This window comes from Thalia democratica, chromosome 9 (assembly GCF_965202585.1).
Source record: "Thalia democratica chromosome 9, ktThaDemo2.hap1.1, whole genome shotgun sequence".
In the NCBI taxonomy this organism is placed as follows: domain Eukaryota; kingdom Metazoa; phylum Chordata; class Thaliacea; order Salpida; family Salpidae; genus Thalia; species Thalia democratica.
In genome coordinates, this window is record NC_139173.1 from 11,854,627 (window position 1) to 11,878,596 (window position 23,970).

The window sequence follows — 23,970 nt, forward strand, 5'->3', positions numbered from 1 at the left end:
TATAAATGAGTGATTTCTAAATCAGCTGAACACACATTACTATTTTTTAAATTGTGTTCTAAAAATCCTTATTAATCATTTTACAAATAAGACATTATTTTCTTCACAGATCATTTATTTATACATAATATAAATAATATTAAAAGTTTTTAGATGATATATTCAACCAAACCGTCTTAAAGATTATAATTAGAATTGTTTTGTCTTTAAAATATTTTTACTAAAGTTATTAGTACAACTAAGTTTTATATTTAAAATATTTATGATAAAAGTTTAATTTTAGAATAAAGTATTTTTCTTTGTTTTGGTCTTAGTTTATTTTACTATACTCAGAAGCTTAATATTTTATCAACTCTTAAAACATATATAAACAGTTATGTTACTTGAATCAAAATTTACTCAAAAATTTTGTAATACAAGTGTGTTTCAAAATCGTTTTTTACTTTTAACAATACTTTAAAACAGTGGTCGTCAAGCTAATCAAATTCTGTGTACACCAAGCTGCAAAAAATAAAATCGGTGCACCCCAAGATCTAATTTTAATAAGCGCTGCTAGTTGTGAGACTACGTAAACACTTTTATTAGTGCATTTCTTCTTAAAATTCATAGCTCAGTTTGTATTTACATGCAAACCATTTAACAACTGAAGCTGAAACTTTTATTTGATCCTCTTTTTAATGACCTCTTTACTTGTTTTACCTTATTTTCACAATGATATTTTAGTTTATGACATTGTCTTACATACTTATTAATTGAACAATTACTACAAAATCTCCAGTTCAGTATTATTTCAATACTTTATTAAATATTAACTACATATATTATTTAAATTAAGAACTATGTATTTTTCGTGTACCCTAAAAATTTCGTGCACCCAAAAAAAATTTCATGTCCACTAGTGTACACAAGTGTACACCTTGGCGACCACTGCTTTTAAAATTGATATTTTACGTATGCTGACCAACAGAAAAAATGTTCAGATCAACATTTGTGTATTAACTGTTTTATAAATTATTTAAACAACATACTAGTTTGTTCATATACTTTTTATTTAGATAACTTAAGAATTCGTAGACCAAAAACTTAAACAAACTTTATACTAAAATATTTTTTTATCGACAAAACATTTGGAATATATATAATATTCAACAGCTTGTACCACTTTCAACAGTAAATAAACTACTATATTGTAATTTGCTTTATATTAAACAATAAAAACTTCTAAGCTTAAATAGCTTTAAAGAAACGATTTAGATTTTATTTTCACACATTACTACAAACATTACAATGTTTCACTTTTATAAACTATCAGAGATCACCAGTTATTAAAATCTTTAATTTTTGTTTTATTTGTTTTTTTTTAAGAAGTTTCCATTTACTTGTTTATAAACTTTTTTCAGAAATATTATAACAATTGATGATCTCTTATAGTTTATAAGAGTGAAATATTGTATTTTTGTAATAATCTGTAAAAATAAAATGTAAAAAAATATTTTAAATAAATCTATTATATCATTTATAACGTTTTTAGTATCGAAATTTAATTTTTTTATAACATTGGAACTACCATTTAAAACTTTCTTGGTTTTCAACAGCTAATTTATTTTTTTGAAAGAAGTATTGTATTTGTAGTTTACATTAAAGTTATTTTATTAAAATACTTCTGGAAAAATATACTCTAAACAAAATTTTATTGAAATACATAAAAAATAATTATTAATAGCGTCAAGAATTTTATTCAGTAAGTAACATGTTTTATCAAGTTTTACTTACCGTTAATGTAATTTGTTAACAAAGTTCTTAAACAGTTTGATTCAAAGTTTCCTTAAGCTTTTTTTTTCCTATTTTCTTTTGTTAATTTCTTTAATAGTTCGTAAACTTATATATTTAATCTTATTTTAAGGTATTTATTACAATTGAGAATCTCTTTAACACTAGTTTAGTGAAACATTTTTTTATAAAAAAGCTCATTAACTATTAAACTAGAAATATTTTACATCAAAAAACTAAATACGGCACTTATTTCAAGTTTAATTTCCAAAACAATCTGAAAGATTTACAAACTTAAAATTGAAATGTAAGGTATGTGATAATTATCTTTATCGAAAGGTTTTAGTCGTATACGCTGTTAGGATATATATTTTTTCATTTGAATTTAACAGGCTTATAAAAATAGGTATAAGGATACTAAATAATTTCCTATTCGTAGAAAACATTAGGTGCTTAGAATAGTACTGTAAATCTTAATTTTATCAAATATTGTTTATGTAAGACTTACATATAAGTTTAAATTATGCTTTATTAATTCATACAAGTATAGATTTAGACTCAAACATTAAAGCTTCGACTGCACCTAACATAATTTGTTTGAAATTTACCGACAATATAAAAACTATATTTAGTGAAGTAAATTGTTTACAAAAATTTATCACTAATAAGTTAAAAAACAACTAATCATGCTCAAGTACAGTTATGGAGCCTTTGACAAAATATTGAACATCCAGTTTTACTTACACAAGCTGTTAATTAAGTTACGACTGCTCGAGAATAAAACAAGGTCTATAACATTAATAAATCGTGGCTCAAGTTACTTAAAAGAATGCTCGAGCAGCAATATTAGAATAAGTCTTTTGCGTGTCCCAAATAATCAACATAATTGAAGTCATTAATACAAACACTGTATTAATTAAAAAAAAATTTAAAGCACTAATAACTATAAGGTATTAGATGTATAGTTTTATAGTATTTTTTATTTAAAAACTTGGTTTTTCTTTACAAAATGTAGCTAGCGGGTTGAAGTACTTTTTCGCATTGTGAATCGAAATTTATCGACTCCTGGTATAAAATAAACCTTCTCCAAACTATTAACCTAGTTTTTCTAATATAAGTAAGCAGAACTATATTAACAGTAAAATTTTAATTAAAGGTTTTTACAAATACTTTATAGTCCAAAAACTTTAATTTTGGTACGTGTTCACTAATGACTAATTATAATTTAGCATTTTGATGTAAAGTTCTTAATTGCTCATTTATTTACATTTTAATAGTTTACTTCAATACTTACTATTATGTTTAGTCTCAAAATGAGATAGCTCTAAATAATAATAACAAATTTAAACAGTACTTTTTCTTTATCAAACTAACACTTCAACGGAGCTCTGTAAAAAAATTGTCACTGTAAGGAAAGAAAACAAGCTTAAGTATATGTATATACGTGTTGAATAAGAATAAGTATTATAGGTTATTGTAGATTAATGGTTAATAATAGATACAATATATAAAATGTTAAATCCGACTGTTATAAAACTATAATATTAGTAATTATTAAATCAACTCAGGTAAGATACAAAGGAAGATAACAATCAAAATATAAGGCATTCACGTAAAAGTTGTAGAAGTACTGATTCATAAGACTAAACCGTTGTTAAACATTCAAAAAATGTTTAAGAATTACGTCACGATACTAAGTCGCAATACATTAACATTTAACAAGTCATTTTATACATATTTTTAGAATAGTCTGGTTTAACATTATATATTGTCTCTATATATACTAGTTTATCTATTCTTTCCTTACAGTAGCAATTTATTAACAGAACTCTGTTGAAGTATGTTAACTTTCAACACAGAAAAACGTGTTAGTTTAATTAAGAAATAGTTTAAATTTGTTATTAGTATATATTCAAATGAACTTGTTTCGAAAGGGTCTTTATTAACGAAAGAATAAACATTAATTTTGAATAAATATAGAAGACTCTATAACTTTAGTAAACAAAACGAACATTCGTAGTTATTTTATTATAAATATAATTCTCTATATACTCATATATATATATATATATACATTGCAATATAAATGAAAGCTAACATTTGTAGTTCGATTGTTTCTCAATATTAATACATTCTTCAATCTAAAATTTTTCAAGTTTGTTGCACGTCTAAAACTCAACCATACAGTGCTCAATTAAAACTAGACAAAAGAAACAATAAAGTTAAGTTTATAGCTTTAGATTTAAAGCAGTCGTATAAGTTAATGAAGTTGTAATGTTTTAAATGTTCCTTAACTGTTTCAGTAACAGAGCTATATTCAGGAGTGAATCAATTTAGTTTATCTAAGTAATAATGGAATTTATGTAATTTCCCCAATTTCCATTGGATTGCACTTACTACTATTTCTTATTTTCAGTTCTTAGTATTTGCGTTAAATTAAGAACTTATTTTACATTAATTAATAATGAACTTTTAATTAGATTAGTTCGGATTCATTGGTATTCTTAAAATGTATACAAATCTATTTACGAAGTTTTTCCTAGCATTAAATTTAACCAAAATTAAGAATAAGCATATATAAAATAAACTTTTCAATAGTGTTCAACCGATTTTATTACCATAACGAATTACCACAAATGAACATAATAATGAGTAAATCAACATAAATGTAAGAAAATAACTGAACTCCAACGAAATTCAATAACAAAAAAAATTGAAAACAACGGAATCTAAATTTTTCCTTCCTTTTCTTTCTGAGCCCTCTCCTTGATGAAATAGTCGATCCACTCCAAACATTCGTCATTGTTCTTGCACAGCGGATGGCCCCTGACCAGATCCGTCTGAATTTTGGCGGTCATCAGCGGCAGGCGAACGTGCTGGAGCAGCCTGAAGATGAACTGCTGCCGCTCGCCCTTCCTGTGATCAATCCACCTGGTGATGGAGTCGAACACCTCGATCTCGTGGTCGATCTGCAGCCCGCTGCTCGACACGAAGTCCTCCACACACTGCACCTGCATCTCGTTGAAGTTGGGCGTCTCGGACACCTGGACGAAGTTGCGCTCGACGTACTTGAACGTGTGGTCCTTGAGCGGAAGGGAGTTGAGCGTGGTGGCCAAGTCGTAGTAGAAGCAGACGCTTTCGATGCACAGCCACTTTTCTTCCTCGCTCGACTCACCGATGATGTGGTCCATGCACGCTTTCTCCAGCTTGCTCATCTTCAGAAACACGGCGGCCTCCAAAACCGGCACCAGATTCTCGTGGGTTACCTTTAACTCGCCTGTTTTTAAAATTTGTAATAAATACTTACTAGATAGCGTTATAAAATTCAGTGCTATACTAGGTATTTAACTTAATTAAGTCAATAAGTTATTATATTTTGTATTACCATTACCAATATAAATGTTTATTCTTTTAACTTTAACAAAAGTTAAAGGTTTGAAAGATAGAATAAACTTTTCAACTTCTTTAGCCCTAAAAGCTATTCATAATATCCTAAAAAACTAAAGCTAGAAATCTAAATTAGATGAAAACAATTAATTTATCATAGAAGATTAATTTCAATTAATTTAACTTTTGTTATAAAGCAGCATTTCATAGCGTAATCGAGATAAAACTAAGATTTAATCAAACAAGTTAAAGTTTTTCTAGCTAGAATTATCAAATTTTTGCCTAGTTAAATAGTTAATATTATCAACTAATTACCATTTTTCATGAAGACAATCAAAAGTTCCATTACATTTTCATCAATATTGTCAAATATAGTAGCAAGGCTGCCAATCGATTGGTTGTACTTACAGAAAGACTCCAAATATTCATTAGAAGATAAGTACTTACAAGGAATCAAAAAGGTCTTTCCTCCTAAAAACACTTTAAAACTTTTATTTAAACTTTGGCTAGACGTTTTAGCGTAGGTTTTAATATAAAAGTTAATGGACCATTCTATTTTAGAGTCCAGTTAAAACGCAGCTGTACAATAATCAGTGTTTCAGTGCAACCGTGAGCTAATGCACTTACCTTTAAAACGGTAGTTTTGTACAGCTTGAATAAATGGTTGTGCATCTGCAATTTATCTAAATTGCACAGCTGCAAAACTATTTTTTAAATATGTTTTTGACACTACAAAATTGGAAGAAAAAATTTTAAATCTGTTTTTACTAATATTTATGTTTGAAGTAAGTATTATTCAATTGTTATTTATAAGACTCTTTTTTATTCTCTTAATAAAATAGCTAAAATCCATTAAATTCTAAAAGTAAAAAATTAAACAAAAAATACCTTACTTTAAAATAAAATTAATTATGTTTAGGATTAGTCAGATAGTTTAGTTAAAACGAGTTTATTTATTTTTAAAATGTTTAATTAATTAACATTATTTATTAACTATTTTTGAGGGGTTGCTGTCTTAATTGCACGAGCGTACAAAATTGCATGAGGGGACAAAATCGCATGAGTGTACAAAATTACACGAAGGTACTTTTGCACGAAGGATCACTTTTGCACGAAGACACTTTTGCACGAGCAGACATTTTTGCACGGAGACAATCTTGCACGGGTAATTTTTAATTTTTTTTAGTTTTTTTATTAATTTTATATATTTACATTTCTTTTTAATAAATTTATTTTTTACTATAACTGTTATCCCTAAACCTTACCCTAGGTCGATAAGTTGTTTTATTTTATTTTATTTTATTATTTTTTCTTACTATCACTGTTCCCCTTAACTCTTACCCTCGGTCGGTAGCTTTTTTTTTTTAAATCAAATTTTAACTTTATTTATTTTTAAAAATGCAACTCGTGCAAAAAAAGGCCCTTGGTGCAAAATCGCCTTCGTGCAATTTTGTTCCCTTGTGCAATTTTGTGCCCTCCTGCGAATTTGGCTTCGTGCATTTTTGTGCACTTATGCAATTTTGTTCTTGTGCAATTTAATCTTCTCGTGCAAATGATTAACCTCGTGTAACTTTGTCTTCGTGCAATTTAGACCCGCTCCAACTTTTGAGTTTGAAATATATAACTATCTAGTTTGTATTGTAAAAATATACAAATGGTTTTTTCTATTGACAATTTTTTTGATCTATCATCAGTTAGTAAATACCTTCAACAAAGATTAACAAACTAAAGCAATGCAGTTTTAAAATAAATAAAAAATCTTACACTAAATCTTAGGACCTTTTAAGAAGTTTTGTAATGACTCAAAGTTCAAATGTCACTAAATAAAAAAAAGTTTTCAAGTTCTACAACCTCCAATGAAAATTTAGACTTAACTTAAATTATTCAGTTTCAATTTTTTTGAATACTACTAAAAAATTTTTCAAGTTAAGTTAATTCTTTTTATGTAATCAAAATCGTTTAATTATATAATTAGTATTTGTTAGTTCCTTATAATTAGTAAATCATACTAGTTCTGTTACGAGCATAGTAAATGACGATTTAATTTGTTAAAGTTAAATTAACATTTAAATTCAAGTTAAGTTATGCTTTTAATTTGGCCTCTCTGAGTACATGGAATTGGTTATGAATTAAAGAGTTTTAGAAAATTATAATTTTTCTAATAAAAAAGAAGTTTTATTTAGTCTATACCAGGGGCGTAACGTGGGAAGGGGACACTGGCGCATGCGTTCCACCCAATAAAAAAAGAAAATAAGCAAAAAAATGAGTGTATTATATGTATTCTAAATTGTTTATTTTCTCTGCTTAATTTTCCTTTTTTCAACTATGTTTATCTAATATTCGAAAAGTTAAACGAAATTTTGAAAACTAATTAGTGAGAAGTTAAGGAAATTACCCAATATACTGATTTGGTGCGTAAGCACGAGTTTGCACGGATGTTGATGAAAAACTCTATAAGGATATTCATAAACTTCATAAGAATTTAGACTCAAAAAGAACGCAACTAATTAGTGCACCGCAGTAGTATAACACTTATGACAGATTTTTATACAAGGACAAATGCTAACATTTTGGTAACAAAACATAAAGCTAAACCTGCTTTATATTGATAATGATTCAAAAGAAAAAAAATCGTAGTAACTGTTTATAAAGTAAAAATAAATTCATAATAAGATTAAAAAATGTTTACAACATAATTTTAAAAATAAATAACAAAAACGGAAAAAAAAAGAAATAAAGAAAATAAAACAAATTATAAACAAACAGTTCATACTGTGATTACATCTCACTATCTCACTATTCAAAAAATGGTTAATCTCACTATACAAAAAAATTTGTTTAAATTTCAGTAAACTAAAAATTTATAATAAAAGTAGTTTCTTTTTTATTGAGATAACAAACAAATCAAAGTTTGTTTTTTTATCAGCCATAGAGTTTAAAAATTAATCAACTTTTGTAGCAAGTTATTTTAAAATTTCTTCAGGCACATCATGAACAAATTTATAGCAACTTGTAAAAACAGATCTTTTACAATCAATTTTTAATCTAAAAGACATAATTGATTAATTTTTAATCTAAATTTATTAATGGTATTTAAAAAAAAACTTTCTACCAACTGTTTGTAACATTTGAAAAATTCTTTTTCCTAAAGATCTTAGAAAAACTGATTTTAAAATAAGGGAAAAGTTATATTTCTTGTGAATTTTTAAAAACATTGAAAAAGTTGATCTTTAGAATTTATCTTTCAAACACTTTGTTTTGTATCAGAAACATTTAGTAATACTATTACACACACTCAGGATAACTCAAGATTTTATGAAGTTTTTGAAAACTTTTACATGACATTAGAGATTAGGATAACTCAGAATATTTTAAGTTGTTTTAAGCTCAGGCTGACTAAGGATAGATTTGTTTTTTATAACTCAGGGTAGTTTTAGTGTTTTTAAAACCTTTCATGAACTTTTTTGAGATATATATACGACAACTAGTTAATTTAGCTGCAATTATGTTGTTATCTAGCCAATTTTGTTAAAGAGCCTAGTTTCTATTAGTTTAATAAAATTAAAAAAATAATTAAAGGAATTTAAAGTGCTTATGATGACACATGACATTTTTAAACTAACTCAGGACAGTTATTTTGACTCAAAGATAAGACAAGGCAATCCTGATATCTTCAAAGTTATTTTTTTTTGTTTTATTTTGTAAAATGTGTTTTATAATTTTTAAAAATAAAAATAAAAATTTGTTTTGATTAATTTTTAGATTATTACTAAAAAAAGTATGCCAAGTAGTATTGTATGGAAGGTTGCAAATCATAAAAAAATGTCAGATAGGAAAAATATCTGAAGTTGAAAAGCTTGAATTGAAAAATAGCAGATTAACACTAGATATTGCTATTATTCAAGACTGCAGTACAAGTGGTATAAATTTTTTATTTTTTATTTTGTTAGTATTTCAGATTTTCTTCATTTGTTAAGATTTATTTTTACAGTTTTATATTGTAATATAACTAGAAATTTATAAGTTAAACCAAAAAAAAACAAGCTTTTAGATTTCTTCTACACAAAATTTAAAACTTTCAGTTTTAATACTGAAGATTTAACAATTTTATTGAAAAGATAAAAATAGTATATTAAATGCCGCAACATACTAAAAGTATTAGTTATTTTGAGTGAAATACAATTCTTTTTTATTGATATAAAAAAAATATTGAACATTATCTAGAAATTGCAACAGTTAAAGCTAACATGTTAATAAATTTTAGGTATAAATTGGAGAAGACTGCTCAATTGGGACATATGTTAGACTTGCACAAAGTGTAAATTTTGCATGGCTTCACATATAAGGTTAACTTATAAATAGAAAATTTAACATTTCATAGCTAATTTTTAACACCATACCGCTACTTTTAAACTTCAAACACTCGCTATCATTTTTTAGCACATAACCTAAAATCAGAAAATTATATAATAATTTTAACTTAAGACTCCAAGTATCATTATACTTAAATTTTAAGCTTTAAAGTTATTTATCTTTGTTTATCACGTCGTCTATAATTTATTTACTAACCCTAATCTTTATAACAAAAGTATGTATGTAGATTATGAAGGTTTTAGATTTCTTTTTAATAATTTCGTTAATTTTGTTGTTTAAACCCTTAAAAGTATAGTAGAAAATAGTTATAGATAAGCCTAGTCTTTAAAATGTTATATCTATTTTTTTACTTTGGTAGTAAACATGAAATATTTTCAAAGTTTTATGTATAATAAGTTTTTTATAAAAAATAGGTTTTTAGTATTTACTTAAAAACAACTTTAAATACTTTCCGCGGTAGGGCGTTTAAGACTAAAGCTTATTGGAACTACACACAGCTGTAGAAAGTAAAATCAGTATAAATAGTAATCGTTTTAAGTTTAACTACTACTTAAGCTCTGTAAAAAAATTAAAAAATATGCATTGTAAAAATTTTTCAATTGGCAACGATGAATTTGAATTCTTTCCGATAAAAAAGAATGGTTTTGAAGCTAAAGAGTTTTGTAAAAAAAAGGGTCTATCTTTAGCAAAATTAAATAAAAAAAATTTATTCAACTTCGAACAAAAAATGTCATTGTGCTACCACAATAATTTTTTAGTAGATAATTTTGCCAAAAGAAAAAATCACAAACATTGTGTTACTTTGTTCAGTACCAACAGAGTTGGAAGTCAGGTTTTTGTAAAGAAATTGGATTGTAGCAGATTTTTCGAAAAGCCATTTGTTTGTTATAAAACAAAACTAGAATCCATGAAACCAGCTTTGAGGAATTATTCAACTTTTCCATTGGCTCCTTTTCTTGGATGCTTAATTGGACTACTAGTTATATTTTTTGTAGTTTTGTTTTTATATAAGAAATATAAAAGACGGTCTTCAACATCACCGAACATTTTTATAGAAAATATTCCGTTGAAACCATTGTCACATTCTACTAGTGAACAGGTTTGTGCGATGAATACTTAATAAAACAAGTGTATATTTTTAAAAGTTCATAAGCTATTTTTTTGATAATAAAAAAATCTAAATTCATTATAAATGAAAAGCACAATTGATTAAAACTAATAAAGATTTTTTTTTGATGAGTAAGTTATTAAGAATAAAAAAAAAGCTTATATTACAAATAAAAATCACCATTATGTTGAATTATGTTATAGTTTATCTTTTTTTACTGATAAGCTTTTTTATCATCTTGCTAAAACTAACGATAAATAGTTTACAGATAGTGTTTCTCAAAAATTGTTTCATTAAAACAAAACAATTAAACTACGTAATTTATTAATACTTAACAACTTACAACTTAAATTGCGGTAACTTCTTCTCAAAATTATTTCAGAAGTAGAACAGTTCAATTTAAAAAAAACTACTTTAAAATTATTATAATAAAGTTTATTGTTTATTATTATTTTGATTTTAGTTTAATAAATATTCTTCAAACACTTATTACTAAACAAAAACAGTTAACAAATTTTAAGCATGGTAGATATTTTTCCTTTAGTTGTATTTTTTATGTGAACTTCAATCATGCTTAGAAGCTTAGTTTTACTTGAGATAGTAAAGTACTTTTAACTTACTTTAATAGAAACTTATAAAATTGTTTGTAAAACAAAGATCAATTTTTTTAGAGTTGTCGTAATAATAATTTATGATTTTTAAAACATAGTTTGTTAGTTTGTTTAGCTATGTTTAAAAAAAGAGAACAGTTTTTGTCAGATGTTTTATAAAAGTATACAGACAGGCTTTATGAGGCTTTATAAAACGATTGCTGGGTAAAATTTTAAAGTAATAAAACTCGTTTATTATTTTTATCATAACATTACCTTAATCATTCATATCATACTTAAACATCTATTTTAAACTCACAAAATAGTTGTATATTTGTTGAAGAATCTGTATATTTATTCTTGTAAAGAACTATAGTTGTGCTAAATAAAAACTATGTAAAATAAATTATTTAAAAAAAAGTTTAAATATTAGTACAAAAACAAATAAATACCGAAACTTTAGACAGCACCAAAGACTTAATAATAATAAACTACTACAAACCTTACATTGTATACTCGTGACTTTTAACAAGTTTTTAAACAATTTATTTACTGAAAGCTGAAACTTAACAACTATATTTACTTTTAAAATAAGCAAGCAGTATGCTTTCTTTTGCCTAACATTTAAGCTCTATAATAACGAGTATTTTTAACTAGAGTAAAAGTTTTTGGTTCTACAACTGTTTTGTGAAAAAATAAAGTAAACAGTAAGACTTAGGAAAATAAAATTTTTATTAGTTATTCTGGAAGTTTTTCAATTACAAAAACTGTTAATTAGCAATAAAGTCTAAAGAATTTTCGTTGCTTTGTACTGTTAAAAGTATTGATAATTGATATATTGTCTATCTTTTTTAGTTTCTTATACTATTTAAAACTGAACTTAAGATACTACTTTTGTTAAAGTTAATCAAAGTATCTTCTAAATTTTAGTTACATATTGAAACTTTAAAAAAGAATATAGCAAAAAACTTTGATCAAAAAAAAGTTTTTAAAGCTTCGATATACTTGTTTACAAAGTTCATTGATAATCTAGCTAAGTTTGAAGGAAAATCTTAATACTCTACCAGTAAATTGACTGATTAAAATACTTTTATTTCATTTAACTTTTGTTTAGATGCTTTGTTAGATTAGTAACAGTAGTTTAATAATACATTAGTTTTGTGTAAAAAACTATTTAAAATTTACATTACATTTATTTTCAAGCATTTAATTGATGTGTAGTAAGCAACAATGCGTTTATGAATCTAATCTCTGTAAGTTATTATAAATTTTTTGTCTATCTTTTCGCTTATTTTATTTTTTTCGTTTTATTTATTTTAACTATACTTTTGTACGTATGATTTTATCTTAGTTGAGTCACTAACTAATTTACAATAATTTACCTACTAATTGTTAATCCATCTCTTATTAATTTTGCTTAGTTTTGCTCAGTTTATTAATTGTGTATTTTCCGATGAAACCTAAAACTGTTAACTTGATAAAAATTTAATTTAAAATTAGTTGCTAAGTAGTAATTTAAAAGAGTTAGTCGAAATACATCTTACTTGAGTTTGCTCAATGAAACGTTTTTGAATAAAATGTGTCTCAAGTTTTTTTATAAAAGATATTTAAAAAAGATAAACTAAATAAGTTTCAGTAAAAATAAACACTGATAAAAATAATTTTATTTTTTGTTTTTTTTCGGATTATAATTTGTTCACATCATCTCTATCTTAAATTCCAAAGTTGTTACTAAATAGTCATCCACATTTGTATATATCTGAAACTTAACTCTACTAAGAATTTAAGATTTTTTAATATAAACTAACTATCTTTATTAAAGGTTATATAAAGTAAGCAGGTAGTAAGTACATAAGTATGATGTTTGAGTCACAATTTTTTTTATTTTCAATTTAGCCGGTTTTTTAGATGCTTAACTTAGTTATTATTGAGAGAAGCAAACTTAGAGTTTACAAACGATAAAGTTTACAATTTTTTTAAAAAGTAAAAAAAGCCAAATTTAGCATATATCAGTTAGATACATCATTACAATGGTTATAAGTACAGTAGACTACCGCTTAAGTACGCACTTTTTTTGGTACGCACCCAACCTTAAGTACGCACTTTTGCCTAAATTTTCAATCATCAAGTTTTTCCAGATTATTTAATGTTTCGAGGTAGAATGGCCAACCTGCTGAGTTAGCCTGAGACTTTCACAACTTTTAAACTAGGATGAGTAATCCTGAGTAGTCTAAAAGGCCTGAGATTGTGACAGTCCTGTTAGTAAATGTTAATAAACTAAATACTTATGTAGTGGTTGCAGAAAAGTGAAAAGAATTATGATATTTGAGCTGTAATGCTATAAAATAAATAAATCTAGATGAAAAAATTAAAAAAACCTACAAATACAACATAGTTAAATTATAATTTAATTTAAATGTACGCACATTGATGTTCTGAAAATGTTTGGTAAACACAATGAAGTTTGGTACTTTCACTCTAACAAAACAAAATATGGAAAATATAGCTTAATATTCTTTTTTATATCATTGACTGACATTGACAATCTATATTAAATGTATGTATTATGTAATTAATTATGTAGAATCTTTTTTTAGAAATAATAAATCATTTTAAAATCTATTAAATAACTTTGCAGATTAGAATTATGTATTAAATGTTATTTAAAATAAAAAGACTTGTTTATTTGGCTTAATTATTTGGTTGCTAGTTGTAAGAAAGAAAACAAACAACTAAATTTCAAATTATACTATGTCATAAAAAAGTACGCACTACCCGTGCTAAGTACGCACTTTTTGGTCGGGTTCAATTTGCGTACTTAAGCGGTAGTCTACTGTACTAAAATACAAAGAAATAATTTATTATTTAGCTGTCAATTTATCTTTAAGTTTATAAGTATAAATAGTTAAAATCAATTCAAGCTTTTTTAAATTGAATAAATTATTTAAAAAAGCAACTATAACAACGTTACTTTAATATTTTTAATGTATGTAAAAAAACTATCGATTATATTATTATCAATATTATTTTTTGTCTATTAAGATTATCTTACAGAGCATTCTACTTGATAAGTCCGACAGGGCAAAACTTTATTGTAATAAACTTTTGTGAATAATTGTGCATAAGTCTCCTATTTGTTTATACCTCTTTAGTTGTGATCGCTTTTTATATTCTGTAATATAAATTTTATTAACGAAAAAAAAAACTAATACATAGAGTAGAACAAGCTAAAAATTTAAAGTTTTAATAGTTATATCAATAAATAATTTACTTTTTAATATAAAAATGGTACTTGACAACAGATGGACTGCGAAGTTCCGTCCTTTTACCACAACTTCAAAATTCAAGATATAATCGGTAAAGTAAGTTAAAACTAGTTCTCTTCTAAAGCTAAATATTTTCCATAATGTACTACTTATAGTTTTCTAAAGTAGATTTATGTAAATTTTTTTTGATAGTCTTCTTTAAGTGGGCTATGTAAAACATGATTAAGTTTACCTAATTTATTCTTTTCTATGCATTATATAGTTATAAATGTATATATATATATATATATATATATATATATATATATATACCCGTTCCTATAATATATATATATATATATATATAAGATGTAACGTTATAAGGCGTTAAATCCTGGAGATCCTGATAAGCTAAGCTTATCGGAATGTATATCACAGATGTTCTTGTGCTAAAACTTTATTTCAACTAACGGCGTTTCACTGCTCTCAAATAAATTTAAGAACAGATCTACGGAGTCTCAAAAAGCTCTAAGAATGTACGCTATTCTTAGAGCTTTTTGAGACTCCGTAGATCTGTTCTTAAATTTATTTGAGAGCAGTGAAACGCCGTTAGTTGAAATAAAGTTTTAGCACAAGAACATCTGTGATATATATATATATATATATATTATAGGAACGGGTCTAAATTGCTTGAGAACAAAGTTGCACGAGTGCATAAAATTGCACGAGGAAACAAAATTGCACGAAGACGATTTTGCAACAAGTGTCAATTTTGCACGAGAGTAAAAAATACGGAAAGGTATATATCAAAATAACTTAATAAAAAAAATAAAGTTACTGACCGAAGGTAGGGTTAGGGGTAACAGTAATAGTAAAAACTAAAAATAAAAAAACTAATAAAAGTTATTACAAAAAAAAAATTAAAAGAATAAAAAGCTACCGACCGAGGGTAAAGGTTAGGGGTAACAGTGATAGTAAAAAATAAAAAAAGAAAAGATAAAACTTAAAAACTAGAAAATTATTATTTAAATTTTTTATTTTTAAACTAAAAAAATAACAACTTACTGACTGAGGGTAAGGGTTAGGGGTAACAATGATAGTAAAAAATATAAATTAACCCGTGCAAAAATGTTTCCATGCAAAATTGTCTGCTCGTACAAAAGTGTCTTCGTGCAAAAGTGACCCTTCGTGCAATTTTGTGCACTCGTGAAATTTTGTCTTCTTGTACAATTTTGTACGCTTGTGCAAATTAGACAGCAACCCACAAATATGTATATATATATATATATATATATATATATAAATATGTAATTTTTGAAATGACGATTTTAAAAATACTGGAACATATGTTTCATAAAGACAAAAAAGATTGTCTTTATCTTCAGCCAGTTCAAATTAAAAATGAAAAGCACTTTGGTAAACAAAGATGCAAAAGTTTACAAAAAAACAAAAACAATATGACGTAAGAATTAACATTGTACATTACAAATATTCAGTACAAAAATCGATCTACCATCTAACTAATCAAACAACTAAAATTAACGAAATCAACAGTTAATTGACTATAAAATACTTCAAAATTTGTTGTATTTTACGAGGAGCTTTTTCATATGACGACAAGACGATATGAATTCACTCCTCTTATTTAAACAACCTTCCTTTTTTAACGCATACATAACGGCTGTTGATTCTTTTAAGCACAGCCTACAAACAGGGTTGTTACCATCTGCTAATGACTGTGCTCTTTTTATCACCTCCCAAGTTAATTTAAAATCAATGTTTTTGCGCTTAAGGCCGCAAACATACTTCGAAAGCTCAGTTTCATTTTCGTATACACCACCTTTAAAGGATTTTTATGGTTAGCATACCGAAATCTGAATTGAGTGGAGCATAAGCCGATGTAGAACTTCTTTTCAAGGTCAGAGCTAACTGTTGCCTTGTAAATAATGTTCTCTGACCGGCAATTTCCCCCCTTCAAATTATATTTACAGCCACCTGCGCAATTACACTGATTTTTGATTAGATTACTTTTGTTAAAAATTAAGGTGAAATTAAATTTAGTTAAGTATAAAAAGTGTTTGATTAATTTATAAAATATGACACTAAACGTATATAGAAAAATATTTATTACAAATTTTAGCACTCTCTTACTTTCACCGCTGAGCGGATTGTCAAACTGCAGTGATGTTATAAAATTGTTATAAAACGACAAAATAAGCAAAATAAGCATCTCATAAAACCAATAAAATCTACTAAACAATACACCATATTTAATAACCAAGAAATAAACACTCATCCGCATTGCGCACATTCCAAGCAATATTATGTTATGATAATGGAATCTTGACAAAAACAATATTGTTGTTAAATTAAACAATTAATGATAAAAATCTTTGTAGTTGTTAAAACAAAAATTTATATAATCATATAACTTTTTATCAGAGTATTGCAATTTGACTATCTGCTCAGTGGTGAAACCTAGTAAATGCTAAAATTTGTGATAAATATTTTTTGTATATGATAATTTTCATCTTGAATTGAATCTCTGTTAAATATATTTTGACCAAATTGTTAACTAAACGTATATACACAAAATACGAAACTTTCACTGCTGTATTTTTTTTTTCGTTTTTGCAAACTTTTTCGAGCAGTAAAAAATTGGAAAACTAGAAAAATAAATAAAACAGTCAATTTTTATTTCTTATTAATTTTCACATCTAGCTAAAAAAAAGATATATTTTTATTGCGTTGAAATGATTTTATCATAAAAACTCTCAATGCAGCAATAACTATACAAGCATGTTTGAATAAATATGTAATAAACAGGGAGGATACGGCCTTATATTTAAAGCCGAAAAGTTGGATGGAGACATCGTCACAGTGAAAAGGATAAGAATAAACAGAAGGTTTGTTTTTCAACTTTAAGAATAAAAGCTTTTATGTTCAGTAATTTAAAACTAAGCATAAGTATAAAACAAAAAAAAAGATTAGTTTTATAAAGTACCTATTATGATTACTGCAATTTTGTTTATTATCAGCATTATTTAACTGTTATTATGTGGTTTATTGTGCAATATTGGACTAAGGCGTCAAAACTTAAGCTACTTAAAGAAGATGTACGGGAAGAAAAACAGACAAAAATAACTATAGAAAACAAAACAAAATAATTACAAAGCATAGGTTGTTATTTCATTTAAAATAAAATTAAAACATAAGAAATAAAAATGTCTTTTAAAGGACAAATAAATGTTAAAATATGATGTTTAACACATAATATATTTAGTTAAACAAACTTCAAAGTTAACTAGCCTAAAAGATTTAAAAGTTTTTTTCTGAATCAAACTGTTTTATGTAAAGTAGATAAATCTACTAAATACTTTAAGAGGGGTAGTATGAAAATAATACCCATTAATAATTTTTAACACTAATTGTAATTAATTTAGATAATGGTAAGTTTTTGTACTTAGTAATTTGCTGTTTTAAACTTTTTTTGGGATTTCACCGCGTTTTTTAACAACTATAATATATTCAAATCATATTTAAAAGCTTTTAACCAAAAATTCTCTACCTCTCACACGAAACTACAAATTTTAGTAACTTATTCCACAAAATCATTAATCTGTCGGAAAATGATTTTTTCTACATTGCTTGCTTGTTGTTTCTCCTTAGTACATGCATTTTTGTAAAAAAACTAAAATTTAAACAAAAATACTTTATGTTGACCAGCTACAATTTCTTAACGCTACTAATTAAAATTTCCACCTTTTATAATCTAGACTAGAGACTTCAAACTAAGTTGACTTATTCTTTCTTTATATTAAGTCTTACAACAATTGCATATTAAATATATGAATTTTTGTTTCAATTTTGTTATCATTTTTTTTTAAGATATGGAAACCAAAGCTGAGTGTTGGACTCTAGTTTACGATAAACATATAGTATAAAAAGAATTTCAGATTTGTAGTTAAATTATATTTAAAACTTTTTAGTATTTGATAGGATGCCTACTGATGCAACCTGGTGTATTTGGTAAATTGATTTTAAATTTTTAGAAACGTATACTCCAAAGCCTTAAAGTACTATAATTAATAATAATTAGTATTCTTAATCAAGATTTCAGTGGGGTTAGATTAGCTTTTTTCGATATTAAGAATTTGATACATTGTGGATTTAGTATTAGTTTTCTTGTTATTAGCAACTGGTAAACATTATATAGGGATAGTTCTAAAGCATCATTTTCTCAAAAAATGTTTAGCAAATTCATAAATCTAATTATGTCCCTGTATTTATATATCTCTATTGTTCTACAAACAATTTATATTATAAATAGAATTTGACTAATCACTCCACCCTGTGGTACTCTACTAAAAACACTAAAGTTTGTTTATACTTCTATTAAAACTTGTTAAGTATGTATAGTCAAGAACTGTGTTTAATTTAGAAACACCCGCGATCCTTTGAAGGAAGCCCTAAACTTGAAAAAGTTAAGCCATCCATGTCTGATTAAGTATAGAAACGCTCTGCGCGGATCGAGCAATTCAAAATGGCAAAGACTTAAAGACAGGGAGCTGCGTGAAAAATTCAATTCAAAGTTAGATGATTATAATAAATCTATCTAGAAAGCTTGTTAAAGTTTAAATAATTCAAAGTAATAAAATTGAAATTTTTTATTAAGTTATTTCTTAAATTTTTTCTTTCTTAAATTTTTGAATGAAGGTGAACAACAAAAGTAAATGCGATATAGTTTCTAAGTACAAAAACATGTTGTACATTTACACAAAAGTTTACTTAGAGTTTTTATGTTAAAAGTATGAGCTTTAACAAAGTTTTCAAAATACTGCATTTTATAACTTTTATCTTCAAATAATTGTTGTAGAAAGACAAATAGTTGTTTTCCGTTAAAGTTTTCAATTTTTGTAAAAGTTTCGTTTGGAAGTATAGTTCTATATACCTCTATACCATTTGAATAGCGTCCCTCATGAGTTTTACTCTTCAAAAGATGATGACAACAAAATTTATTTTGTATATATAATTTCGGATTTTATAGAAGGTATTAACCTTGCTCAATTCATCACTGCTAATCCTGATAGAAGTTATTCAGAGAGCCTTTCTATTGTTTATCAAGTAAGTGAATTTCAAACTTACTTTGTTTCACAAATGCTTGTTTTAAAGTGTTTTAGATGTACTAGTTAAAGTATTGTAATGTAAAATTGTCTTAGTACTTAAACTGTTTTATTTAAATTAGGATAATGCACTGTATTAATTTTCACAATATTTAATAACCGATTCGTTTTGTAGAAAAGCTACAAAAATTTTTAAGTAGAATCAACTGCTTTTTTTTATCGTTTAGATATATTTAAATAGCCTAAAAGAAATAAAGTGCGATTTTATTTGATTATATTAGATTTGTTTTAAAACATAGCTTAAAACATAATTTTCAAACAACTGCCTTGTAAATATGCAGTAGAATTGAAAGGCTACTGTTTGTTCAGATATTAGCTGGGTTGTGTCACGTTCACAAAAACAAAATAATTCATCGTGATATAAACCCTGCAAATGTGATGATTAAGAAAGTTAGAGGTTTTCCAAAAGCAACTCTAATTGACTTTGGACTCTCACGCGACCTTGCCCGTATACCACAAGCAGACATCTATCAGGAATTTGAAATGAGCGGTGATGTCGGAAATAGTCTTTATCGTCCTGCTGAACAAGTTCTGATTTTGTAAAAAATATATTTATTAATTAAATTATTTTATTATATTGTTTATTGTGCAATGTTGGACTCAGGCATCAAAACCTGAGCCACTTAAACAGGACACACAAAAAGAGAAAAAGAATACAAACTTATATTCAACACTTTAAGATAAATTATATATATATACAAAAACATAATTTAAATGATAACACAAGTTAAACAGAATATGATATACAAATGAACTAAATTAAAAAAAAAATCAATTCAAAAAATTCAAACTTATATATTACTTAGTACACACAATAAAGAAGTTTGTCTAAAATCATCGCTTATAAAACAAAATTCATAATTACAAAATAAATAAAAGTAAACTAATAGTTTGTAGGGGGGGCGTAGGGAAAAGATTTTTTTCTTTTGTTTATAGTGGAAAGTTAGTGAATTTTACTGGTATTTATTGTATTTAAATCAAATCTTTTTAGCTTTAAACGAAATTGTTCAACCCCCTCACAAGATACTATATCCTGAGGTAGTCTGTTCCACATAGCTTTTGCTCTGTGAAAAAATGCGCCTTGCCACTGACTGTTTTGAAAATCATGTTTAAATTTTATTCCTCTTAGTTGATATTTATTTTGGGAAAAACTAAAAAACTGGTTAAAAAAACTTTTATACTTGCCATTGATAATTTTATAAAGAGTTAATTGTTCAAATTCCCATCTTCTATATTCAAGTGATTCCAAGCCAAATTTAATCATTCTATCATAATATATATATAAATATATTTGATTATATACTTATTTATTTTAAATACTGTTTTTTTGATTAACAATTGTCACAATATTCTATGTGATATGTACTATAAATAACTATACCATGTAATAATATGTATTTTTTTAAACTTTTATAAGTTTTTTAATTAAACTTTTTTGACTTTGAAAACTACCGCTTTTATACGTCAGAAATACTAAAAATACATTAATTGAAAAAAACTATTAATAATAATATTTATTTATTTACTTTTTTATGCAGTATTTTTTAGCTCCTTTTTAAATGTTTATGAAATTATTGTTGATCAATTTATATGATGAAAATTCTTTAAACTTATGATAAATAAAAAATAGAGCTCTAGAAGCTATGGAGCCTCAGTAGATGTTTATTCCAGCGGAATCCTCACATTTGAGATGTTTTCAAAGAACTTTACCTGGGAAGAAAAAATGCGAGTTTTTGGATCTTTAAGAGAGGGAACAGCATATCCATCCGAGTTTTTGTGCTACGACAGCATAGTTATTTTTAATTTATTTTATCTAGATGCACAACTTTTTTTAAGTTTAACAGTAGTTATTTTAAATTAATTTAAAAATTTCAAAAAAAACACTAATTATTTTAGGCAAGTTTAGTAGAAGAAATGATAGCACCAAAAAAAAGAACGCCCACGGCAAAACGTCTTATCAAGAACTCCGTTTTTGACAGTGTGAGAGAGGCAAGATTAGAATCGATTTAATACAAAGGAAACACTTACTCGTTTTTAGGTATGAAAACTATAGACTTTTTAATACTTTTAAACTTAAAAAAGTAAAAACTTTGTACAACTTTCTTTAAGAAAAAATGTAAATTTTTTCTTTTACCTTTATTTTTTTAATTAAAAAAAGAAGAAAATTATGAAATTATATATTTTAATTATATATTTTAAAATACATGTTTTGAATTACTACTAATATTTAGTATAAGCTGATAACTATTTTTAATTACTATTGATTAAAAAAAGCTAAAAGTTTTAAATTTTGATTAAGTACTACGAATGTTTTAATTTGTTTAATAAAAACTTAACTTGTATAACTTCCATTTAAAAAAACGAGTTTATACTACTAGTCAATAGTAAATCTTAAGTTACATGGAACATTTTTTAATAAAAAATTATAGTGTATAAACATTACTAACGATTTTTACAACAACTTTAAAAAACACATTTTAACTATGTTTGTTTATTTTTCAAGACACCTTACACAAAGGTTTATTCACTTACTTTTATTACGTTTTAGCTTTTCTGTTTTTATAAACATAATTGTTTTTATTTTATGGTATATTTTACAATTATTTTAATCATAACTAGATGTAAAGTAGAAAACTATCGAGGACTACTTTACGCTTGTTTTTAGTAAAGTAAAGCATTATACAAATTATGTGTCAAATAAGTTATAATTAAATTTTTAATGTTTCTAAACTATTTCTTAAATTTCATTTATAAAAATGTTTTAAATAAGACTCGTATGTGTTTGCTTTTAAGATGTTAAAATCAACAAGTGTTTCTTTTATTAGAAAGGTGTTTTTTTATTTAATTTTTCATTTTTTTAAACATACATTTGTTTAAACTTGCCTTGTGACGTTTTTGCACGGTAAAAGAGGATCTCGTCATTTGGTAGTTGCCAATTATAAGTTTAGTATGCACTCTAACTCCGTAGCAAAGGCAACTCAATCAGGGAAAATTCTAGCAGTCCAAGTACATTTACGGAAAAAACCTAACACAACCTAAATGCGTAGCAACGCGAGTTTGGAAATGCTTTCTAAAGATTGTAGAAAAAAACTTTACTAAATACCATCCTTATAGTAAAGTTTTCAAGATGAAGACAGTTAAAAAGTCCTGTATGTCAAATATGAGACTATTATTAATGGCAAACAATCGTAAACAGTTTAACATGCTAAAAAGAAAAAAGCTAATGTCCAACCGCCAAAAACAAGAATGTCCGTTCAAATGTCTAACAGAAAATACAATTAATAAAGCTGCTGTTAATTTTGAAATTCAAACCAAGTTTTATTTTGGTTCAACAGGATTATCTTTCTAAGCAGGGGCGACGCGTGGGGTGTTGCACTGCCGCAAATGCACCACCTAAAAGTTTTGTAAGAAAAAATTAGGTATCTATAACGTCTTCGTTATTTTTTAGAAAGAAATCTCTTATAAAACTCAAGTTTAGACAATGACCATTTTGCTCACTACACTGCCGCAATTTTTTAACTGACTGCAGCAAATTAACTCAAAAATGCAAAGTTTCTTCAAGAATTATCGCAAAAACAATATCTTGCGGTAACTAAGCTAAATTAAAAATTCACTAAAACAGTACAAGATTTAATATCATTTCACAAGCGATTGTAATCAAAAAATGAAAACAAAGCAAAGCAGAACAGAAACAACTTGAAAAGAAGCAAGTCGAGTAGAGGCAAGTCGAGCAGAGACGATTTGAGCAGAGGCAAGTCGAGCAGAGGCAACTTGAGCAGAGGCAACTTGAGCAGAGGCAATTCGAACAGAGGTAACTCGAGAAAAGGTAACTCGAGCATAGGCAACTCGAGAAAAGGCAACTCGAGCATAGGCAACTCCAGCAGAATCAACTCAAGCTGAGGCAACTCAAGCAGAGGCAACTAGAGCAGAGGTAATTTAAGCACAAGAAACTCGAGCAGAGGTAAGTCGAGCACAAGCAACTCGAGCAGAGGCAACTCGAGCAGGGACAACTTGAGCAGAGGCAGCAGAGGGCAATTAAAGCACCGGCAAGTGTAAGTTTTTTTTTCTGCACCACTTAAGAAAAATACTACGCAATGCCACTGATTCAAAGAGAAGCACACAAAGCTTAAATACATTCTCAAACATGAAAAACATGGTAATGCTACAACTTCATTGCAGTACATATGGAAGCTTATAAATAATAAAACTAACTTAAAAGTATTTTTGGAATTAATAGTAAGAACAAAAAAAATATCTTTAAAGTAGGTGCCATTTAAGTTACGCCGAAAAAAAGAAAATTTTAAACGTTATAA

At 26.2% G+C, this 23,970-nt stretch overlaps 2 protein-coding genes across 2 annotated transcripts; one reads left to right on the forward strand and one right to left on the reverse strand.

The window, feature by feature from the left end:
* Nucleotides 1-4,499: 4,499 nt before the first annotated feature.
* Nucleotides 4,500-5,503, reverse strand: LOC145844822 (kelch-like protein 12). The gene is made up of 2 exons (XM_082952241.1): nt 5,473-5,503; nt 4,500-5,047 (listed from the first exon to the last, which is right to left on the reverse strand). Exons 1-2 carry the CDS (start codon nt 5,501-5,503, stop codon nt 4,500-4,502), a joined length of 579 nt encoding a protein of 192 aa, XP_082808367.1.
* Nucleotides 5,504-14,531: 9,028 nt separating this feature from the next.
* Nucleotides 14,532-23,557, forward strand: LOC145844823 (cyclin-dependent kinase 2-like). Its single transcript, XM_082952242.1, has 8 exons — nt 14,532-14,591; nt 17,301-17,380; nt 18,916-19,065; nt 19,445-19,598; nt 19,967-20,152; nt 21,288-21,449; nt 21,554-21,635; nt 23,334-23,557. The coding sequence occupies exons 1-8, from the start codon at nt 14,532-14,534 to the stop codon at nt 23,555-23,557; spliced, it is 1,098 nt and encodes a 365-aa protein (XP_082808368.1).
* The last annotated feature ends 413 nt before the right edge of the window (nt 23,558-23,970 follow it).

Coding starts and splice junctions, on each gene's coding strand:
- LOC145844822 (XM_082952241.1), bottom strand. CDS start 5,503: ATGGAACTTTTGATTGTCTTCATGAAAAATG. Junction 5,048..5,472: donor GATTGTCTTCATGAAAAATG/GTAATTAGTTGA, acceptor TTTTAAAAACAG/GCGAGTTAAAGGTAACCCAC.
- LOC145844823 (XM_082952242.1), top strand. CDS start 14,532: ATGGACTGCGAAGTTCCGTCCTTTTACCACAACTTCAAAATTCAAGAT. Junction 19,599..19,966: donor GCCTTTCTATTGTTTATCAA/GTAAGTGAATTT, acceptor CTGTTTGTTCAG/ATATTAGCTGGGTTGTGTCA. Junction 21,636..23,333: donor CAAGAACTCCGTTTTTGACA/GTGTGAGAGAGG, acceptor ATGAAAACAAAG/CAAAGCAGAACAGAAACAAC.